The 20,491-nt window shown below is 31.9% G+C and overlaps 1 protein-coding gene across 1 annotated transcript in view; it reads right to left on the bottom strand.

Moving 5' to 3' along the window:
- LOC105171131 (aspartic proteinase-like protein 1) overlaps positions 14,577-20,491 on the bottom strand; it is a gene marked incomplete in the record, with an annotated part of 6,422 nt that continues 507 nt past the window's right edge. The window contains 9 exon segments of the mRNA XM_011092156.2: positions 14,577-15,114; positions 15,364-15,435; positions 15,602-15,662; positions 16,562-16,661; positions 16,740-16,810; positions 16,911-17,049; positions 17,137-17,364; positions 17,466-17,704; positions 19,142-19,280. Coding sequence (XP_011090458.2) covers positions 14,897-15,114; positions 15,364-15,435; positions 15,602-15,662; positions 16,562-16,661; positions 16,740-16,810; positions 16,911-17,049; positions 17,137-17,364; positions 17,466-17,704; positions 19,142-19,280 — 1,267 coding nt within the window.

Genomic DNA, 20,491 nt, shown 5'->3' with positions numbered 1-20,491 from the left:
TTTGAAATCCTTCTTCAGAGGGACTGCTTCTTTATATAGGCATTTCTGCTGGGAAAGGGCTGTGGGGCCCCTTCAATATACATCCTTACATCTCTCGCGACTGTGGGAGGAAAATGTAGTTTTGGTACAGTAACTTAGGTTATTTGGGGTTCTGATCTTTTAATTTTATAGGGTGGTATTTTGATTCTGTGTCTTTTTAATTTTTACAATTTTAGTCTTTTTCTTCGCTGAAGTTCACCTCCACTGACGAGAAGGACTGAAATCACAAAAATTTTAAAAAATATATGACCAAAATGCTATCCGAGAAGTTAAAAAGGACAAAATATTAGCAAAATTAATCCAATAGGAATAATAGTCTCAATTTAAAAGGTCGTGGGAGATGCACATGTATTTTTCCGGCAAGAAGGGTAAACTCCGGAGAAAAAGAACCAAAAATCTCAAAATTTAAACAGATGCGGGACCGAAGAAAGATATTATCCTAAAATGATAAAGGACAAAAACGTTAAATAACCCAAATTATTACAGGACAAAAAATACATTTAAATCAGTGACTGTGGATCCTATGCTAAGTTGACGGGTGATTTTTCATCATAATTCACAAGAAACTATTCAAGTAGAAATTAAATTTTGAACAATAATACATACGAACGTAGTAGAATTTTTCAAACCACGTAAATTTTTGTATCTTTTAAATACCTTCTTATTCATATTTTCTGTACTCATCCACAAAAAGATTTGTTTGGATAATAATGATTTTATTATTAAGTGTAAGGCTTTTCACAACTTAATTTGAGAGAAAGTGACAGAACGTAAATAAAGCAAGGCTTTAAACTGTCAAACAGTGAATATTTTGGATCCAAACGCGCCCTAAAGTGACCCTTTTGTAAAGAGCTTCATCTCCCTCTCATTCAAATTTAAATATTCAACTAAAAATATCCAATTACAACAGTATCACTAAGTTTTTTTTTTTCTAGAATTAAAAGTATTTTTTATCCCATGACTTAAGTTATTTAATGTTTTCATCCTTTAAACTTGTTTATAATATTTTGATTCTGCATCTTTTTTATTTTTATAATTTTAGTTTGTTTTTTCCGCTGAAGTTCACTCTGCTTACCGAAAAAATACATATGTCTCTTACATAATAACCCTTTAAAATTGGAGCTTTGTTCCTATCGGCACATTCATGCCAATATTTTGTCTTTTTCGTAATTTCGGTCATTTTTTTATTAGAGTTCGCGCTTTTCGTCAGTATAGTTGAACTATGGCAAAGAAAAGGATTTAAATCGCAAAACTTAAACAGATTTGGGAGCAAAATACTACCTTAGAAAATTAAAGGACGAAAACGTTAAATAACCAAAGTTACAACATAAAAAAAAATCATTTAATTCAAAATTTTAAGTGACTTCAGCTTATAATCATACGGTAGATATTTGACACTGATATATCATTCTTCTTTGTCCCATATATTGGAAGTTCATTGAATAAAATATACTGCTTATATTGAGTTTAAGGTTCAAACGTTGTTTGAAGTGTTATAGAGATTAGAGTGAACATGAGATACCCTGCACGTTCCGCTGCTGCTTGCCGTGGAGCAGGTATTTCCTCCTAAGATTCGAGTTTGTTCTTTAATTTTTAGTGATGAAGTGAGTAATATTCGAGGTGTTTTTCAGCATAATGCAATGCTGAAAATAGAACCGTTTTATCCTAAAAGAAACATTGGGTCCCTCTGACTGTCAAAATTACCACAATGCTCTTTAGTAAGAAAGTGGCCCTATTGAGAGTTGAGAAAGATGCAGCCTAAGCAAAATATAACCACCAATAATAGAGGGAGTAGCAACCAGATTCAGATACCATGGGCGGGGGACACGTGGTTCGATCTTAGGCGTCCAGCTCGAATCTGACGATGGATATGAAATGGAAGAGGTGAAAGTTGGCTTTACCCTTTGAGTACATAAGAGTTGTTAGATCGTAAGGCGATTTTGGGTTGTATGAGTTGTTGTCTTTCTGTTGTGGGCTCTCAGTTTGGGGTCCAAAAGAGCGTCTATGATAGGGATTGCAAAAGCGCGTTCCAAAACAAAAAAAATAAAATAAAATATTTTTTTTTTATTTTTTTATTATTCTTTTGGAAAAAAAGCACTTTAAATGTTTTTTTCTTGGGAAAAAAAAGACATTTTTTATAAAAAATTATTATACATGCATTATCTATATATTTTTGAAATAATTATTTTTTAATTTCTTAAGATTAATAGTAAGTTGATATAATGCAAAATGCAATTTTAGTCCTATAACTTAAAAGGGTGTCATTTTTTATCCTGGACGAATTAATTTTCGTAATTTAGTCCTATCAATCTAAATTTTGATAATTTTTAGTCAATTTTCAATGAATTTAGCTACTAGAAAATTGCACTTGATTTGCACATGACCCAATTAAAAAGCATTTTTAGTTCTGTAACTTAGGTTAGTTGGCAGTTTTCGTCCTGTAACTTAAAGTGGTTGGTATTTTTGTCCTATATGAATTTATTTGCATAATCAAAATTGCAATTTAATTGGATCATGTGCAGTCACATGCAATTTTTCAACAAAAATTGGAGTAGGTTATCAAAATTTTAAAGTTACATGGCTGAATTATGAAGATTAATTCATGTAAGACCAAAAATATCACCCTCTAAATTATAGAATCATAATTGTAATTTCCCCCGATATAGTATGTATGAGCAGAATAACGGTACTTTATCTATTTTATGTATTTTATATATATATATAGTTTTTAGCCATAGTCGTTAATATTATAGTCAATAGTATATTCTTTTCTAGTGTATAATTTATGGAGGCTTAATTTTATTTTCGGAAGCATGTTGGGTTTGATTATGAGCATAGGGAAAAGATAGTTGGACTATATGTTTTCTTTGAAAGGGCAAAATGGTCATTACCTAACGAGCGAAACTGTTAATATTTTAAAAGTTGAAGGACTAAAATAAAATTTCAATTATTATGTTTAGTTTCATGTTTTCGCATTTTTTGAGACAAGATAAAACACCTTATATGTGTGTTTTTTTATTTTTCAACTTTCTATATAATATATATATATATACACTTATATATATAATATAAAAGAGATATGATTTGATAATAAACAGTGATTTTCGTCTTCAAAATATGCAACATTAAACATACAATATTTCTCTATATATATATTTATATATAAAAATATATATAAAAGAGATATGATCTGACAGATTTTTGTTTCTCAAATCCCAACATCAAACCTGCACCACTTATTTTAAAATATTTTAAATTGCCTCAAAACACAAATCCAAACACATCATCTATTTTCAACACACGCTTATTTATCTCTATTTTTATCCCTCTATCTCCAAAACACAAAACAAAACATTCAAAACACAAATCCGAACATTATGGATATATTTATGGACTGCATTATATGATAACCAAAACCATAATTATCTCAAAAAAGGAACCCGCAATTCAGTGTGGCTTTGCATAATTGATTATAAAATAATTAAATAATTGCGGCATTTAAATTCATTTATCGACCGTTGTTTGGTTCAGTTGTTTATGATTTGTGGAGTGAAAGGAAGGAACGTCGTTTCCAGCACCAGACAGAAGCAATAACATAAACTAAAGCTGTCTGTGTTGAGAACCAAATTGAAAATTAGGCAATTATCAGAAGAAGGACAAAGACGTGTTTGGATGGGGAGACAGCTGGAAGAAAACTGTCATTAATTCATTCATATTACTACTAAAGTTGCTTTTTCTCATAGAAACGACATTGTCTCACCAACATCCTTTTGGAAAATAAATAATAATAATGTGCTAAGTGCTTGACGTCCTCAAAATATGTATACAAAATAATTAATAAAATTAAATAGAGGGAAAAAATTAGCATGAAAAGTGAAATCACATAGAAATTAGATATATATATATATATTTAATTATCTGGCAAACCAAGAATACAGTTTTATATAGGGTTAATTATTTTAATATTATTAAAGAATTATAAAAAATATCATTTATATAAATTATATAACAAATATATGTCAAGTCGCAAATTTGATCGGCGATTCAACTTGAAAATTATTTTCTTTTTTAAAAAAAAAGTGCCTGTCATGGATGTCATCCACGACCCCACTTTTTATTATTTTTTTTTGTTTAGTTTATTTTATATAAATTAATTATATTTAATTAATTTATAACAACATAATAAAATTAAAAAAATTATAATGTTAAAATTGCATTAATTTAAAAAAATACAATTAACTATACAAATGTAATAGTATATATTTTTTATGCAATTTTAAAAAAATACAATTAAAAACAGCCAATTATTATTAAGAACCCTGCACCGGCATATTTGATTATGTAGAAGAATCTTTTGTTGGGTTTGTTGCCTTTCACGCGTTTGCGGTCAATCCATCTCGTTGTGAATATGTGATGTTTGGTTTCGACTAGGGCGTGTAGAGATATGAATAGTAGTTTCGTGGACCAACTCAAATTTCAAGACAACCCAATAATCTTCGAAATACACAGGTTCAAATGACTTAAAATATGTATTTCTGTAAGCCATTAAATCATAATAATCCTTCACCATTGATGCAGCATTAATCATGTATGCAGTACATACTTTTTGAGCGTGACTGCAAGAGATGCCAAATTGAGTCTGCTTGTCGCACGAACATTGAGTCTATGTCCATTCTGACATTTTTGTAACAACTAAGGAGGACTGTTGAAACTGATAGTATTTTGTGACCATATGCTCAACAGAATTTTATTGCCAACGTGTGAACATTTTGTACGCAAAATCCATCCACTTTTGGTTGTCGGTCAACATTAAACTACTCTTGGCCAACTACTCACGAATATTATGGATAGTACGTTGAAGCATCATCTCAACTATTGTTATCAACAATAGGCGGCGAGCCCCTTTCAAAACTCCATTGATGCATTCTGACATGTTGGTCGTCAAAATACCACATTGTCATCCACCGTCATGAGGAGCTGTCCATTTTTTCTTGTCAATCTGGTCTAAGAATTCAAATGCACCTAGTTTTTGGCTCTTTATCTCTTCCATAATTCTATTGAATTTTCTAATTTGATATTCAGAGCCAGCTCTCCAACAAAGATCCTTCAACACGATATTTTTGTACCGACTGTTGAAATTAGAACATACATGCCTCAAGCAATACCTATGCACGCCGTGAGGTAGCACAAAATCTGAACTTTCACCTACTACTTTAATGATACCGGGGTGATAGTCAGAAATAAGGCACATCCCACGTCGCCCTTGTATAACATGTCTGCTCAATTGTCTAAAAAACCACTTGATGAATAGGATTCTTCGTTGATAATTACAAAAGCAAGAGAGAGTACCCGTTGATTTCCATCCATGGCAGCAGCAATCAACATTTTGTACTTGTACTTTGTGTATAAATGGATCTCATCTACACTAATACATTTGCAATATTGCAACCTTTTGATACACGGTTTGAAAGCCCAGAAGACGTATCCTATCACATATGCACCAATTGACGATTGGAAGGCTTTGTATTCCCGTTCAACAATAATTCCTGAATTAAATTTTTGGAGAGCTCTTATGTATTTGGGTAGCTTTCAAACTGAGCTCTCCTATGTGCCGTAAATAATTTCACGTGCCATCTTCAAACTGTACCATGTCTTTTGGTATGGTATATCGTACCATGTATGGTCTTTCACAGTGTGAATGACATGCTTTATTCCATATACGGGATTGTATTTCATATGTCCTAAAAGCAAAGAAGCAACACAAACTCTATATAGATTGCCATATTCAAGGGACATATCATTCAAAATACATTTGCCCCCCCCCCCCCATATTTAGTTATTATCCAACGTCCAATTTTTTATTTTAAAATCCCTACCAGCTTCCATCTACACCACGTATCTAAAAAAAATAAATATCAACCAATTGACTAATGATGTATGCTTATGCGATAACATATATATAAATATAAATATATATATATATAGCTGGATTGTGCTGCTTATAAACCACTTTCCACTTGGCCTTCGAACTCTCAGTTACAAAATACAAATGACGTACATGTCGTATTGAGTGATCTTTCACCGCCTCTATTAAATATTTTTTATTTTTTAAAATCATTTCCACATCAAGTCTGTCTCATTCTTATCATAAAATTTTGCATACTTCATGGTTGGTACATCAATGGAATCCGCAGGTACCTCCGGACATATTTGTTCAAAAAATGGAATAGAGTGATACAATGCTTGCTTAATAATCCTGTTTTGCGTAGCCCGTTAGAGGATGATGGCGTACCCTATGCAAATGTTTCAACCGCAATATTTATGTCAACATTGTTTGGTCTATCCTCGGGTGGAATTGGACATTCCACTTCATCTGGTTCAAAAGCACCATCTGAATTATAGGCAAAAGTATTTGCAAAAGGGTCTTCTAGCTCAGCCTCATGGGGTATAAAATTTTCGGTAAGGTCTTCTGCCTCAGCCTCATGGGATATAAAATTTTCGGATACGTGAGTATGTGATTGGGTAGACTTTATGTAATTAATTTTATATTTACAAGCCCTTGTGTAACTGTGGTCATATTTGGAGTATAATATTTTGTGTTATAATGATTAGAAGTAGTAGTACCAAAATTGGGATTATACATACCTGCCAAATTGTTCGTTTTAGAACATGAATGGAATCCTCGGGTGGCTGAAAGCGACATGTATTCGCCCATTATTGACTCATTTGTAGGTTAGCTTCTCCACTGTTGACTCATTTGTAGGTTAGCTTCTCCACATTTGACTCATATCTTCGAGTTGGATTTGTTGTGATTCAACATAAACTTCCATGAGTGGGAATCCACCCACATGGTCCAAGAAACATGATAAAATGTCATCATCTTTGATTTCTGTGGGAGTTTCTTAAATACGACTGAGATATTGGCACCAACGTTACGCAGATACTTTCAAGGAGTATTCATTTCTATCAACATCAATCTTCTGATATTTTTTTTATAGAAACTGAGCATAAGTTGATGAATGAGGTCCTCATCACCGCACTAGGAATCTAATCATATGTACCAGACCAGCCATCGTGCAATTGTGTTGCTCCTATTGGGTGGGGTGATGTACGGGGATTCATCAGAAAACTTGGTATCGTTACTATATTTTTTAAAAATTAGAGAATATAGAATCAACCAGGAACTATAGTTGGGGCAGTGTTGTGCTTGTACTTTTATACCGTGAATTATGCAATGGCAACACAAAAGGCAAAGCTGTAATTGGTGGCGCGCTGCAATTGACAAGTAAAATTGAATTATCAATTTATAGGCAAGTTTTTTTGTTATAAATATTAATTAATAACACATGCTTGTATTATTTATACAAATTTGGGCATTGTCACAGATCACTCCACTTTGGCGCGGACTTGATGATGGAATGATTATATATAGGCTAAATCCACATAAACAATAATCGCTTGCTCCCAGCAGCACTATACGGTGCTACATGGAATTGTGAGGACAACTTCACTGGAATAGTACGAGCCACTGTCCACGTCATAAGAGATACATTGGATGAGATGCAGGCGGATCAAGTAACTTATATTTAATATAATACATACATTTATACCGTGAATTAAATGCGCATTAATTTACATCGTTTCATTTATTACAGTTCATCTGGCAGCCGTATAACATGCCCTTAGTGTCATTATGGCTTACGCTACTGATTTGAATCCCCAGTTGTGGAGATCATCATGTCCTTTAATATTCTATGCAGTAGTGGAAATGCATCGTCCCAATCGGGTCCTTCGCCAATTCAGGATGAGACAGAATATTCCAAAAGCGATAAATACTCAGGACTTGAGCCTACATCAGATCTCCCGAAAAAATCGTACGAGCACAGATTGGAACCTGCAGCACATACAATACATCACTAAATGAAAAAAATGATATAATACGATTGTACAAAGGCCACCTATTTCCAATAAAAGAGATACAGAACGAGGGTGTTGAGAATGGTACTACACCATAACACCAATTTTGTGTCGTCATCTACTAGAAGACGTGTGAAAAGCGGGTTACCAACCTGGAGACGCACCTATGTTGCAAGTTGTGGTATGTTATATAATATCGCATAGTTTATTTTAAATACTTTTTTAACAACACAATATTCATTATTTTTCTACGTTCTTCAAGCAAAAGAGGTGAATGCCTTGAAATTTTGTGTCAATCTAGACCACTAAATATTGAAGGGTATAGTCAATTGGTGGACAGATTCGAACACGTATTACATATTATCAAGGAAGCCATAACCCATCAGCCACAACAAATTGCAACGTCATCTGATGATGTTGCCACCAAATCCCACAGACAAAGAAGAAGTTCTAGCCAAATATCTATTGGTTCAGCTGAACGTCATGATATTAGGGTGGATATAACTTATCCTTCTCTAGTGTATACACCTCAAGATTATTACGTGCCCCAACCGTCTCAAGATTACTACATGTCTCAACTGCCACAAGATGATTGATTTTTCGATCGGCTCCATATACGCCAACCCATACAGAAGACTATTCTTCACACGTACATCTTGACCTTGGTCTTGGCATTAATCAACCATATGCACCAAGATACAACATTTCACCAATTCTATTTTCATCATTTAGTGTATATCGTGATAATGTGGAGTCTAATTCTGCAACAACATTAAATCGATTGGACATTAATCCTGATGGTAATGATAATGAGGCACAAAATGAGCCAATACAAAATGTGGGCAAGAAAATAAGAAGACCTCGGCGTCAATGCCACATACGCAATTGTGGAACTGATGGACATTTTTTATATTTATATTTTTATTGTAATATTTTTTAACACATTGATTGTAACTATTATTATACACTTTTAATATTTTAATTTTTTTTAATTTTATTATGTTGTTAAAAATTAATTAAATATAATTAATTTATATAAAATAAACTAAACAAAAAAAAAAAAAAAAAAAAAATAGGATCCGCGACTCGATCTATATTTGTTATATATATATAAATTATATTTTCATATTATTTTTAATAATAGTAAAATAATTAACTTGTTTATATATATATATATATATATATATATATGAACGTGACATAATTGAGATATCATTATACAAGGTATTCTCATAGTTTTATTATGCAAAAGTGTCAGACGCATGCCCACCTCATCAATTTCATAAAGCCTCATTTTCTTAGTGAGACCTCTGTTCAGGACGAAACAATGAGACTCATATAAAATTAAAATAGACAATACTTCGCTAAACAGGTCAAAAATTGCGTTGCACGGTACATTTTGTAAAATACGATACGAATAATACAAGATTAAAATAAAAAAAATTAAAATTGATCCTCCGGAAGAGAGAGAGAGAGAGAGAGAGCAAATACATTACTAACTCCCTAAACGAAATAATTTATTTAAAAAAGTGTAGTAGAAAATCTGGAGTGGCAAAGGATTAAACTATTGGAACACTTTGTTTAATCCAAGAATTTAGGTTATATCCTGTCTGTCTGTGTCCTGTTTGTACTATTCCAATACAGCAGCAGCTTCACACATCAATTATTCAAACATCACCCACTTCTATTTTTTTTTTCTTTAAGCAAATGGCTTATAATTATTTCATCAATCTCAGTTATCAATAATTCATATATTAAATATTAATAATTAATCAATAATTATTATTTCAATATATATCCAAGTATGTTAACAAAATTACACTTTCAGTCCCATAGAATATAGGGTTCAACACTTTTAGTTCTCTGTTCTATAGAATTTCAAAATGGTTTCAAAATTAAAAAAACTCAACGTGTTCAGCCCTCATATTTACAGGATTTATGGGACTAAATGTATCAAAAAAATTTAAAATTTTAGAATTATTTTAAAAAATTCGCGAATTTATCATTTTTGGGACCATTTTAAAAATTTACTAAAGTATAGAACTAAATGTATCGAATTTTTTAATTTTATTATTATTTTAAAAAATCATGTAAAACATAAACTAAAAGTGTTAAATCCTTTTTTTTTATAAAATTAAAAATATAATATCATCAAATATACCAACACCCACATATTAATAAAAAATTTATTATAAAGTCATGAAGTCTCAATTTTACCATCGACACGAATTGTCTACTGATAATGAATAGTGTTGTTAGGTACTTTTCATTATCCTTGAGAGCTGATGTTGAGAGTGGGGCCCATGTGGAGGAATTAATCAAAGATCAATTCTTTTTGTATAAAAGAATTTAGTGTTGTTTGACTATGGAGTTGAATAGTTCAGATCTGTATTTTGAATTGAAATATATAATTTTTTTTTATAAAGTAAATTATAATTGATTTTTTTAAAAATTTAATAGAATTATAAATATTTTTTTATTCTTAAAAAATTATCAATATTCCTAATGTTTGATGAAATTATATAATTTTTAATGAAGACATGCAATTGTCAACTGTACCAAAAAAAATTAAATAAATATTAAAAGATTGTAAAAAGCGGATTATGTGGACGAAAATTTTTGAAGAATTTAAATAAAAAAAAAACTGTCCACTTAATTCATAAAAAATAAATTTTAGTATAATTATAATTTATAGTCCACAAAAATATTTTGGCCAGGAGACTAACGGTGTTTATTGTAATTTACCCTATTTTTATATTATTTGAATTTTTTTTTAATAATCACTCTTGGGGTTGAATTTTATCCAATTCACATTTTAATAAATAGCTACAATTTATATTTTGCTTTAATCGCTGTAATTATTTTTTATCTAATTACTTGTTATATCTATTAAATAATTATTTTTATATTTCTTCAATAATAGTATGAGTGAGATTGATTTTAATATTTAGCTACGATCTGTATTTGTATAATCAATTATGTATTTAAATGTCATATTTATTTTTTTAAAATTAATTATCTTATCAATTATGTGATTGTGGAGTCAAGTTGGGATTATAAATTCTTGTGATCATTTTCTTGCATAAATACTTGTAATTGATAATCTAAAGAAACCTTATTTTCATTTTCTTTGTAACATATTAAGGTGTAGTTTGGCTGATTGTTGTGTTATTATTATGAGAGAATTGATCTTAGTGGAATTGATTTTAGAAAAAGTAATTATAACTTTTCCAATCCAAAGTTTCATAAAGTTTTTTAAATTTATTTTTGACTTTGTAATCTCTAAATTTTAGTTTTTGTTTCAAGTTGGTTCTTCTGATCATTTTTCAGCAAAAATATAGCTAAATTTTGACTTTTTAGAGTGTGAAATAAATATTAAGTTTATTTTTATTATTTTAATCTCTTAAGTTGGTAATATTGTTAAATTAGTCTTTAGGTGGGAAAAGTACTTTTTATATTTTTTTTATGTCGAATATAGTATAATTATCTTATGGGAAAAGTATTATTTTAGTCCGCTAAGTATATCTAATTTTAATTTTAATCCGATAACTATGTCCATTTTTGTTTAGGTCCAGTAACTTACGAAATTGCTTACTTTTAGTCATCTGGCAGATTTTCAGACAATTTTACCCCTGTGCAACTTTTGAAAAGCAGTTTTAGTCCATATGCACTCATAGGAGTAAAGTTGTCCGAAAATCTGTCAGAGGACTAAAAATAAGCAATTTCATAAGTTACTGGACCTAAACAAAAATAAACATAGTTATCGGACTAAAATTAAACTTAGGCATACACTTAGCGGACTAAAATGATACTTTTTCCAAAAAAAAAAATAATAAAACTTCATGATTCAGTATTTAAAAATTAAAAAAGAAAAAGTTGGAGGTTCAATTATAGCTACCTTTAAAAAAATTAAACTATTGCTTGTCAGTTTCTTAAGAAGCAAAAAGAACTATAAAGTTTGTGTTTAAGGCAAAATAACAAAAGAATTGGCTTTTGAGAGTTTACGAACCTGAGGTTTTATGAATAAGTTTAAAGTTATGAGTTCGAAATCCGTCAAATATATGGGTATTTATTTTATTTTATATGAATTTATTATAATTTATTAGGTAAATTACAATAGAATTTCTTGAAATTTATCATAATTATAAATATTCCCTCGTTATTTAAAAAATTAAAAATCCCCCTCTCAAATTACAAATAAAATGACAAATGTCCCCTTATTTGTTAGGACATTTGTAATTTCAGAGAAAGTATTTATAGTTTTCCAAATAACGGTGAGGTATTTAGAATTATAAGAAATCTCAGGGTAGCCCGTTGTAATTTATCTTAATTTATTTTATTATTTTTTGTTATATTAATATTTTGATGGACTCGATGTATTATTTAATTTATTAAAATATTAATATAATTATATAATTTAAAAATAAAAAAATATATAAAGGATGGACTGTGTCTTTAGTGCCCTTGACAAATACCTTTACTTGTTTTTCCTCATTGTCTTCATACATAGGCCCAAAACCCTCCAAATCTCCCACTCAAAAAATATTCCAAATTAATTAGTCACTTTTTTTTAGATTTAATTTTTTTATTTTATTTTAGAATTCTTTGCCTTCAAGTTTCATTCATTGAAATACACATTGTGCATTGAACAGACCGAATTACCCTTATCAAAGAATAAAGAAAGGTGATTGTACAAGTTCATATATTTATTGTGAGATTATTATTTGGACAAGACTGTAATTTTGATCCTGTAATTTTTTAAGGATGGTATTTTCGGTGCATCCGATATTATATAATGACAAATTTACTTCATTATATTCTCAATTTTGTGCAACATTAGTCAGTTGCCCATCGAAAAGTTCTTAATTTTTTTAAAATTTGATCACGTGACTAAACATTGGGGATTTTGCCATTTTTGAGGAAAAATCGCACGAGTTTTGGTCGTGAGGATCGAAATTATTACATATACAACCACTTAATCTACAAGAGTAAAACTCGAAAAACTAAGTTGTATTTTTCACCAGTGGTCCCCTGCTTCTTGATTGTAAAATCAAGTTGGACAAATAAAGGTATTTAGTCTATTTTTAATAGTAGTGTTTATTTATTTTGAAGTTGTTGATTGGTTTAGAAATATTTATATCTTGCGTACTGAATGCGGAGAAATACTAATATTATTAAAGTTGTTTTGAAGTTGTTGATTATTATTTTAAGTCGAGCTCATAATTAAAGTAAGGGATAAAATACATTGACAACCCCTGTTATTAAATCAAAATATACAAGTACCTCTTATCTTTTGCAAAATTATAAATACATCCCTTGATATTCTAATTATAATTACAACTACACCCCTCTCTAGAGACAAAGTTTACACAAACACCTCTTGAAAATCACTATATTAACACCCCTAAAAAGGATATAACTGTAATTTTACCAAAAAGAAAAGAATTTTTTATATTCTGACCTAATTCTAGAGAACTTCACTGCAATTTATCCTTAAAGTGATGAACTACCTACAGAAAGAGTAGCTGTCCAGATTGATGCATAAAATTTTTTAAAGGTATAATTGTGTCAACTTGGCATTTTCGAAGTTTCAAACAATAACTATAATTGATTATGAAAATATTTAAATTTGAAATAATATTTATGGTGTATGACTTCCTAATTTTCATAATTAATCATAAGCAAATGTGGATTGCAATTAAATTTTAAAAATAACCTCACTCTTAGGGTTGATAAAAGAATTGGACATAGAAATACATAATTTAAAAAATATTGTAATATGATTAAAAGCTATACACTAAAACTTTTTTATCAACATGGGATATACATGTAACTTAATACCAAAGCAATCATTGAAAAAAAAGCCGAACAACGCAAAACAAGGCTAAGATCCCATAAACAAATTTGAAGTTAGGATTCGAGTCCCACCAGACATTGGTATTTGTTTCATTTTATATAAATTATTGTAATTTGTTATTGTTTTTCGTCGTATTGATGTATTGATTAAATTGATTATTTTTAAAAAAACAAGGACAGAACTCAACTGCAGAGCAAATTGGCAGCTTAAGTTAGAGGATCATTCATTAACCAAACCATTAGTGTTAGTGTGAGCTAATAACATCAGACATAATAGAAAGTTTGCAGCAACAGACAACATGAGAACCCAGGCTGTCTCTTTGGAGTCATGTGACCTAAAATATACAATAAAGCTTGGCAGCCAAATAAAAAACAGAACATATAACTGCTCCTTAGATTGAGAATACAGCTGCATTATGCTAAGTTTGGTAAGGGCAAACAAGAACCTCCCTTAATTTACTGCAAAACTCAAAATATCTCAACATAAATTATTCTTCAGTACTTGTCAAGTGGACAGGTTTTCCTCTTTTGTTTGATATGACCTGGAGACAACCTTATCTCGAAAAATTAAAGTAAAAAAGAGTCGAAGACCAAATAATCCTCACATTAGTATTGGATAATAAGAATGTTGGATCCGAATATCTTGCTTTCCGATTGAAAAAATACGCATAATTCAATTAGCAAAAGACAGGACATCATGGACAAAGTGCAGAAACATCACTTGACCATAAAGAATATATGAACAGATAGACACAAATCAAAGAATTAAGAGACTAGTTGCTGGGAAATGACTGTCAAAATGAGTGATACATATATTATACAACCAAAATTGAGGAGTTACATATATATCCCTATGAAAAGAAATGTTATGGTTACATACAACGGTATGTAAGTGGTGAAGGATAAATGAAAGAAATGAAGTGCTATATAGAAACTCTATGCATCACCACCCTATTTCAAAGCCTAAAAATAGAAGAAAGGATGGTGAATCATGTTAATGATGCAATAAAAAAAAAGGGCACAACTATAATAGTAGGAACCAGAATTTACATGTAAACTACAGGGAGCGTTATGGTTTATAAATTTACGACGAGATATGTGCAATGATCAGCAATAAGAAGAACTTAGCCGAATATGACAGGCGTGTGCAGGAGGACTTGGAAGGTGTTCTTCCGGCAACTGCAGGGGGAACTGCATTACCATTAGGCGCACTTTGCTGCTCTGCTGTCGGCAGTGAATTAGGAGAGTTGCTATTACCTGATGAATTCAGTGGCACTCTATCTCCATAATCAAGATCCTGACCTGAAACAATTCATATATTTCAGATTAATCGTGTGCAATAGAGTGAGAAATTATATCTTGGGAGAGAATACGTTTATCTGGATGTATACATATGCATACATGTAGGAAGAGTTCATTCTACTAGGAATGACATATTCATGAGTATTAGATTTCCACAAAGCGCAGAAAACGACAGTTATGATTGCAAAGTCATTGCTTACAAAGGATAAAATTCCACGTCTATAAGCTATAAAGGTCTCAGATGCTTACAATTTGAACGCGACCAGCCCAGCTTGAAATTTTCCCTATCAAATACAATCTGGTATCCCGTCATGAAGTTCTCTGCAAGCAACAATCATCTTGACACATAAATACGATAGGTTTCTTTGTATGCCTGCTATGTGGAACAGTGTATTTAAATATCTCTATTTTCCAGAATAAGGGTGTAAACTCATGGCATGCTCATTGTAAAAGTTACGAGTTCATTTAAATTCTAATATGGTCTTACGTCCAATTGTCCCGATGGTTTGATCTGTGGGTTGTATTGCCAAACAAAATCCAACAGCACCCTGCACCACCAAGACACCACTCAGAGGTTCGGCAGTTTCAAGTCCTAAGTGTCATCATTCATGTACACATGCAAAGAGATGCACAACTTCAGAAGAGAAAATATTGGCTAGTACAACATGCTTTCTCAACTATATATAACAATTATTGGTCAAAGATATAATCAGATATTTATTAACCTAAGCTAAAAAAATCTGACCACATTCAGAACAGGTGTTCCTCACTATATATCATCCCAAGACAATAAATTGTTTTAGATTTACTTTATATGGATTCATCACCTTGAGGATTCCATTCACTGCCATAAATATGCCTCTAGTCCAAACAGGTGATCTCACAGATCTCATTCTTATTAAGTAATGCAAACCTCTAAAAATTCTCAGAGATCTTATGCTTATGAGCATTGCTAACATGTACTGGACAAACATTACAGAGATGCAGACTAAAACTACACCTTTGCAACTTTTGAACCCAAACAAGATCATTTCATGAGGCAAAGCAGCAATTTAAGGCCTGTTTTGTGTCTTTCTACGTTAGAAAATTGAGTTAATCACCCCTTTCATTATCCATAGTGCCATTCGGTTATTTTATAAATTGTTATGCAAAATCAATTATTTTTAAAACTTGATTTCTTAAAATAAAATATCATATAATGAAATACAAACCAATGCGGAATACCTTTTGCTAAGTAAAGAATTGCAACAAGTTTTTATCATTTTTGCCATTCAAAGGTCTTCTTTAAATACCATAACCTATTAGCTTCTGAAAATTTGATTTTAAATCGAATCTTCAAATAATTAGTCAGAAACAGAGAAGCTCTAGGGATCATTAACTATGAACATAGAGAAGATGTAAAAGTCAGTCCTGCTAGACAAAACAAGTAGGGGTTAGAAAACAAAACCTGAGTGCCGTAGATCACAAAAACAGGATCTTTGACAACAAAACTGTTGGATGTTGCGAACTTCAGAGTCAAAGAAGGAATCTTAGGCTCTCCTTGAGAACTGTTAAACATAAAATAATTAACTCTAGCACATTAATTGAGCAGGTGAGGTTAATACACAGTCAACACAAGCAAATACCTGGACTTGTAGCAATACTGCCATGGGTATCCTTCAAAACTAGACTTGGAAGCATTTACTTGTCTGTCAAACTATGAGTAAAACAGTAATTCAAAACAAAATCGCATGCTTTTATGACAGATAGCAGGATTAATCAAAGGGGAGAAGAAAAAGATATGTAGAAGAATATACCTCATCAACCACTCTTTCGTATATTTGATCTGGAAGAAATGTGAATGATGTCCCACTATCAACCAGCATTTCAAAGTTTGTATTGTCAAGACATGAACTTCCAATGCAGCATGCATCCACTCCAATAATATAAGTCAAGCTGTGCCATGAGTTAACCAAATATATCTTCAATGTATAGTCAAAACATAAACGAAATTAGCATCTATTATGAGAATATAATGTTTACTTTTTGCCGTCCAAAGGCAAAAATGGAGTAGTTTGTTGGCTAGCAACTCCCTGGTCCCCAAAGAATAGTCTCCCTGAATCATCTTCGCTGAAACATAGAGAAAAAGAGTTCCGGATATATCCATCTTTTGCAAGAAAACTTGGGACAGAAATTTCTCCAAGTCCCAGACCCAAAAGACCATCAGGCGCAACTCCATTCAGGTAACCACCAGTTTGTTTACTACCACATCTAAAATAGAATAACATACAAGTATCACAGTAAGTAGCACAAAAAGTATTTTTCTACAGTAGTTCTTGGGGATATTGAAGTATAAACAAAATAAGACGCACCCAATAATAACTGGAGCGCTCACAGATTTGTTGGATACAGAATGGCCTGGCACAAGATGCAGAACCTCTTCAACCAGAAATCCAGAAGTTGAGGTATCGTCTGAATAGTAGTTGATTGTATATGGACATTGCTGCTTAGGATTCGGACAATTTGGGCCTAATTCGCATAACTTATGACTGCAAGAGAGGGGCTTGCTAGTGCTAGAGCCAGAAGGATTGTACTCATTAAGATCTTTATCCTGCATAATAGATGCCCCAAAAATGAGGGAGCACCTGCCAATCAATCATTTGGAATAAGTGATAAACATGTTGCTAATTTAAATAGAACTTCACAGCTCTTTCATGAATGCGCAAAGTTTTCTGATAGCTGTATTTATTACAAACAAATTGCAGCCACCCCCCTGCCCAATAATACAAATATCAGATCAGACAACTGTTTTTACAACTTATGAACTTAGCTTACGCAACCAAAACTATAGTCAAGGCAAATACGGTGTATAAATTATGACGGAAGCCACCTTTTTGTAACCCTAACACTTCCTTAGAGTCCTATAAGTCTTTATCAGCTTCTTATAACTCTTTAATGAACTCTAGTGAGAAAAATAAGGCTCCTAAAGGAGCCTATAAAAGAAAGAAATAGCTCTTTAAGGAACAGGAACATATGTAGCGAAGATCTAACCCTTTCTAGGTAACATTTTCTGATTCTATTCACCACTAGTACCAACACTTGAATGGATTAGGGTTGGCTTTGTACAACCTCCTCGGTTAATCAAGAAAAGGAAAAAATGTATAATATAAGAGGATAGACCTCTACTTTTTTAGATTATGTCTTCACAAATACTAACATATAGATCGCACAGCAAAATAAAAATTACTTTTCTCCCATAGAAAGGTAAGTAACTGCAAAGCTCTGAGAATGAAATTCCGTGTATTAAAAATGGAAATATATCTGTCAAGAATCAAAACCAAACTTAATTTTTTCAAAGCCCTATTATAAGATAGGTACATCATATCAGATATGGCAGTCAAAAGAGCTCCTGTTGAACGCAGGCCAAAGATTTGCTCAGGTTTCATCGAATAGAACAAAAAGCAAATACAGATCGAGCATTAGTAGTACATCTTTGCCAACAGTAATCGGTTATAAATGAGACTTCAGAATGAATTGTCTTACCAGACACTCATACCAGTCTATGAAGATTTCATTTTAAGTCAGTTACCATAAAGAAAACTAGAAACAAATGGTTTTCCAAATTCTGGAAATTTTAGATACGAGGGCTGCTCAACAAAATAAGTAGATTTAAAATATTAGCAAAATAGGACAATAGATAATGCCAAAACATCGACAGATAATATCAGAAACATTGAAAATTACCATATTAAGTTCACATTCAGTTACATGATATCTGTGCCTTCTTCAGTTGCCATGCTCTCAAGTTAAGAGAGAAGAAGACAATTTTAATTTTACACCATGAAAGTTGTCCAAATTACTACTGGAATTTGTAACCCAACCGAAATTGAGCAGCTGTAAAAACAGCCCCTCTGAGTCTCTATAGGACTACAATTGCAAATCTTGGCATTTTTCTTTAATGTATGGAAAAAAAGCCATGAAGAAGGAATGTCAATCTGAATCAACAATAAAGGTGCACATTGATCATTGGAAAAGAATGCCTGCATACCAGACTGCTGTAATAACTGGAGGATAAAGGTGCACATTGTACACAATCACAGGGAACCCAGAATAGATCACTTCCAGCATCCAACGCGACAAGAAAAGAAACTTTTGGTGTTCCTATGTCAATCCACATATAATGTAGCCTATAGAAATAAGGTGAAACAAAATGAGTGTCGATATCCTTAACTGTAATAATGGTGAGAGAAGACTTCTAAACTATGAAATTATATAGATAAAATATGATCTCTTTCAATAGGTTGCCTTCTCAAAAGATAAGCATGTGGCTTTGATTATGAATGTTGTGCCGAGGGCCAAAGAATAATGTGAACCATTCACTATGATGATAGGCAAGGCGAAGCTCACAACTAGAAATGTTGTATTTTATGTAGTGTCCAAAAGAAGTATCCCCTACTTTGGAATTCATTCGGCATTGATGTAGAGCGAATCTGGCATAAGAATATATATTTCTATGTTCAAATGTCTTTTCCATGAAAAAGTTGTGATTGGTGTACTATCACGTCAAAACTATGTTTCAGTGAATAACCCTGTTCCAGAGAAGAAGCTAGCACCTATTTTTGTCCAACTGCAATCTGGCATTATTTTAGAACAGCGCCAAAAAGGAAATATTAATGAGTCAATAACATAGTTCAATGTGACACAGAGCATACTACCAAGATCTTAACAGACAGTCCCCAGAATTACTAACAATAATTTGTAACTTCCTATTGCACAATAAGGGTTTCTTTGAATTATATACATTAATGAACTTTTAAGCAAAACTATGGTTTTCTTTAACTTCTTCAAAAAAAAAAATTCCTATTCCTTAAATTGTGACACAATGCTATTCCATCAATCTTCAGCTAAAATCAGCTGTTTTCATTAGTCAATCTTACATTAAACATTTTCCACCACAAAAATCGAAAACAGAAAAGCTCAAAGCAGGGAAATTTAGCATCACAAATAATGAAATTACTTGTTTCGGCACAAATGTGCCACTCACACAATTTGCCAAATACTTGCCTTTTTCTAATAAATAGGTCTCTACCTGTTTCCCCTTAGAGCAGATAAAACAAAACTAGATGAAAGCAACACATTTCTAAAACAAAATCTTAACTATAACTAAACTTCATTAACATGTACCAGTAGAATTTCCCATTAAACCCACAGTGCGGTGAAATCAAAGTTAGTAAAACAATTCAATGCGAACTGTCTGCATCTCAATCAAAAGATCTAAAAAAATAAACAAAACCAAACAAAGACACAGAGATTGGGGGGGGGGGGGGGGGGGGGGGGGGGGGGGGGGGGGGGGGGGGGGGGGGGGGGGGGGGGGGGGGGGGGGGGGGGGGGGGGGGGG

The sequence above is a fragment of the Sesamum indicum genome, linkage group LG9, assembly GCF_000512975.1.
Source record: "Sesamum indicum cultivar Zhongzhi No. 13 linkage group LG9, S_indicum_v1.0, whole genome shotgun sequence".
NCBI classification, from domain to species: Eukaryota; Viridiplantae; Streptophyta; class Magnoliopsida; order Lamiales; family Pedaliaceae; genus Sesamum; species Sesamum indicum.
Note: the sequence above shows the minus strand (reverse complement) of the source record. Positions and strands in the feature narration are given on the sequence as shown.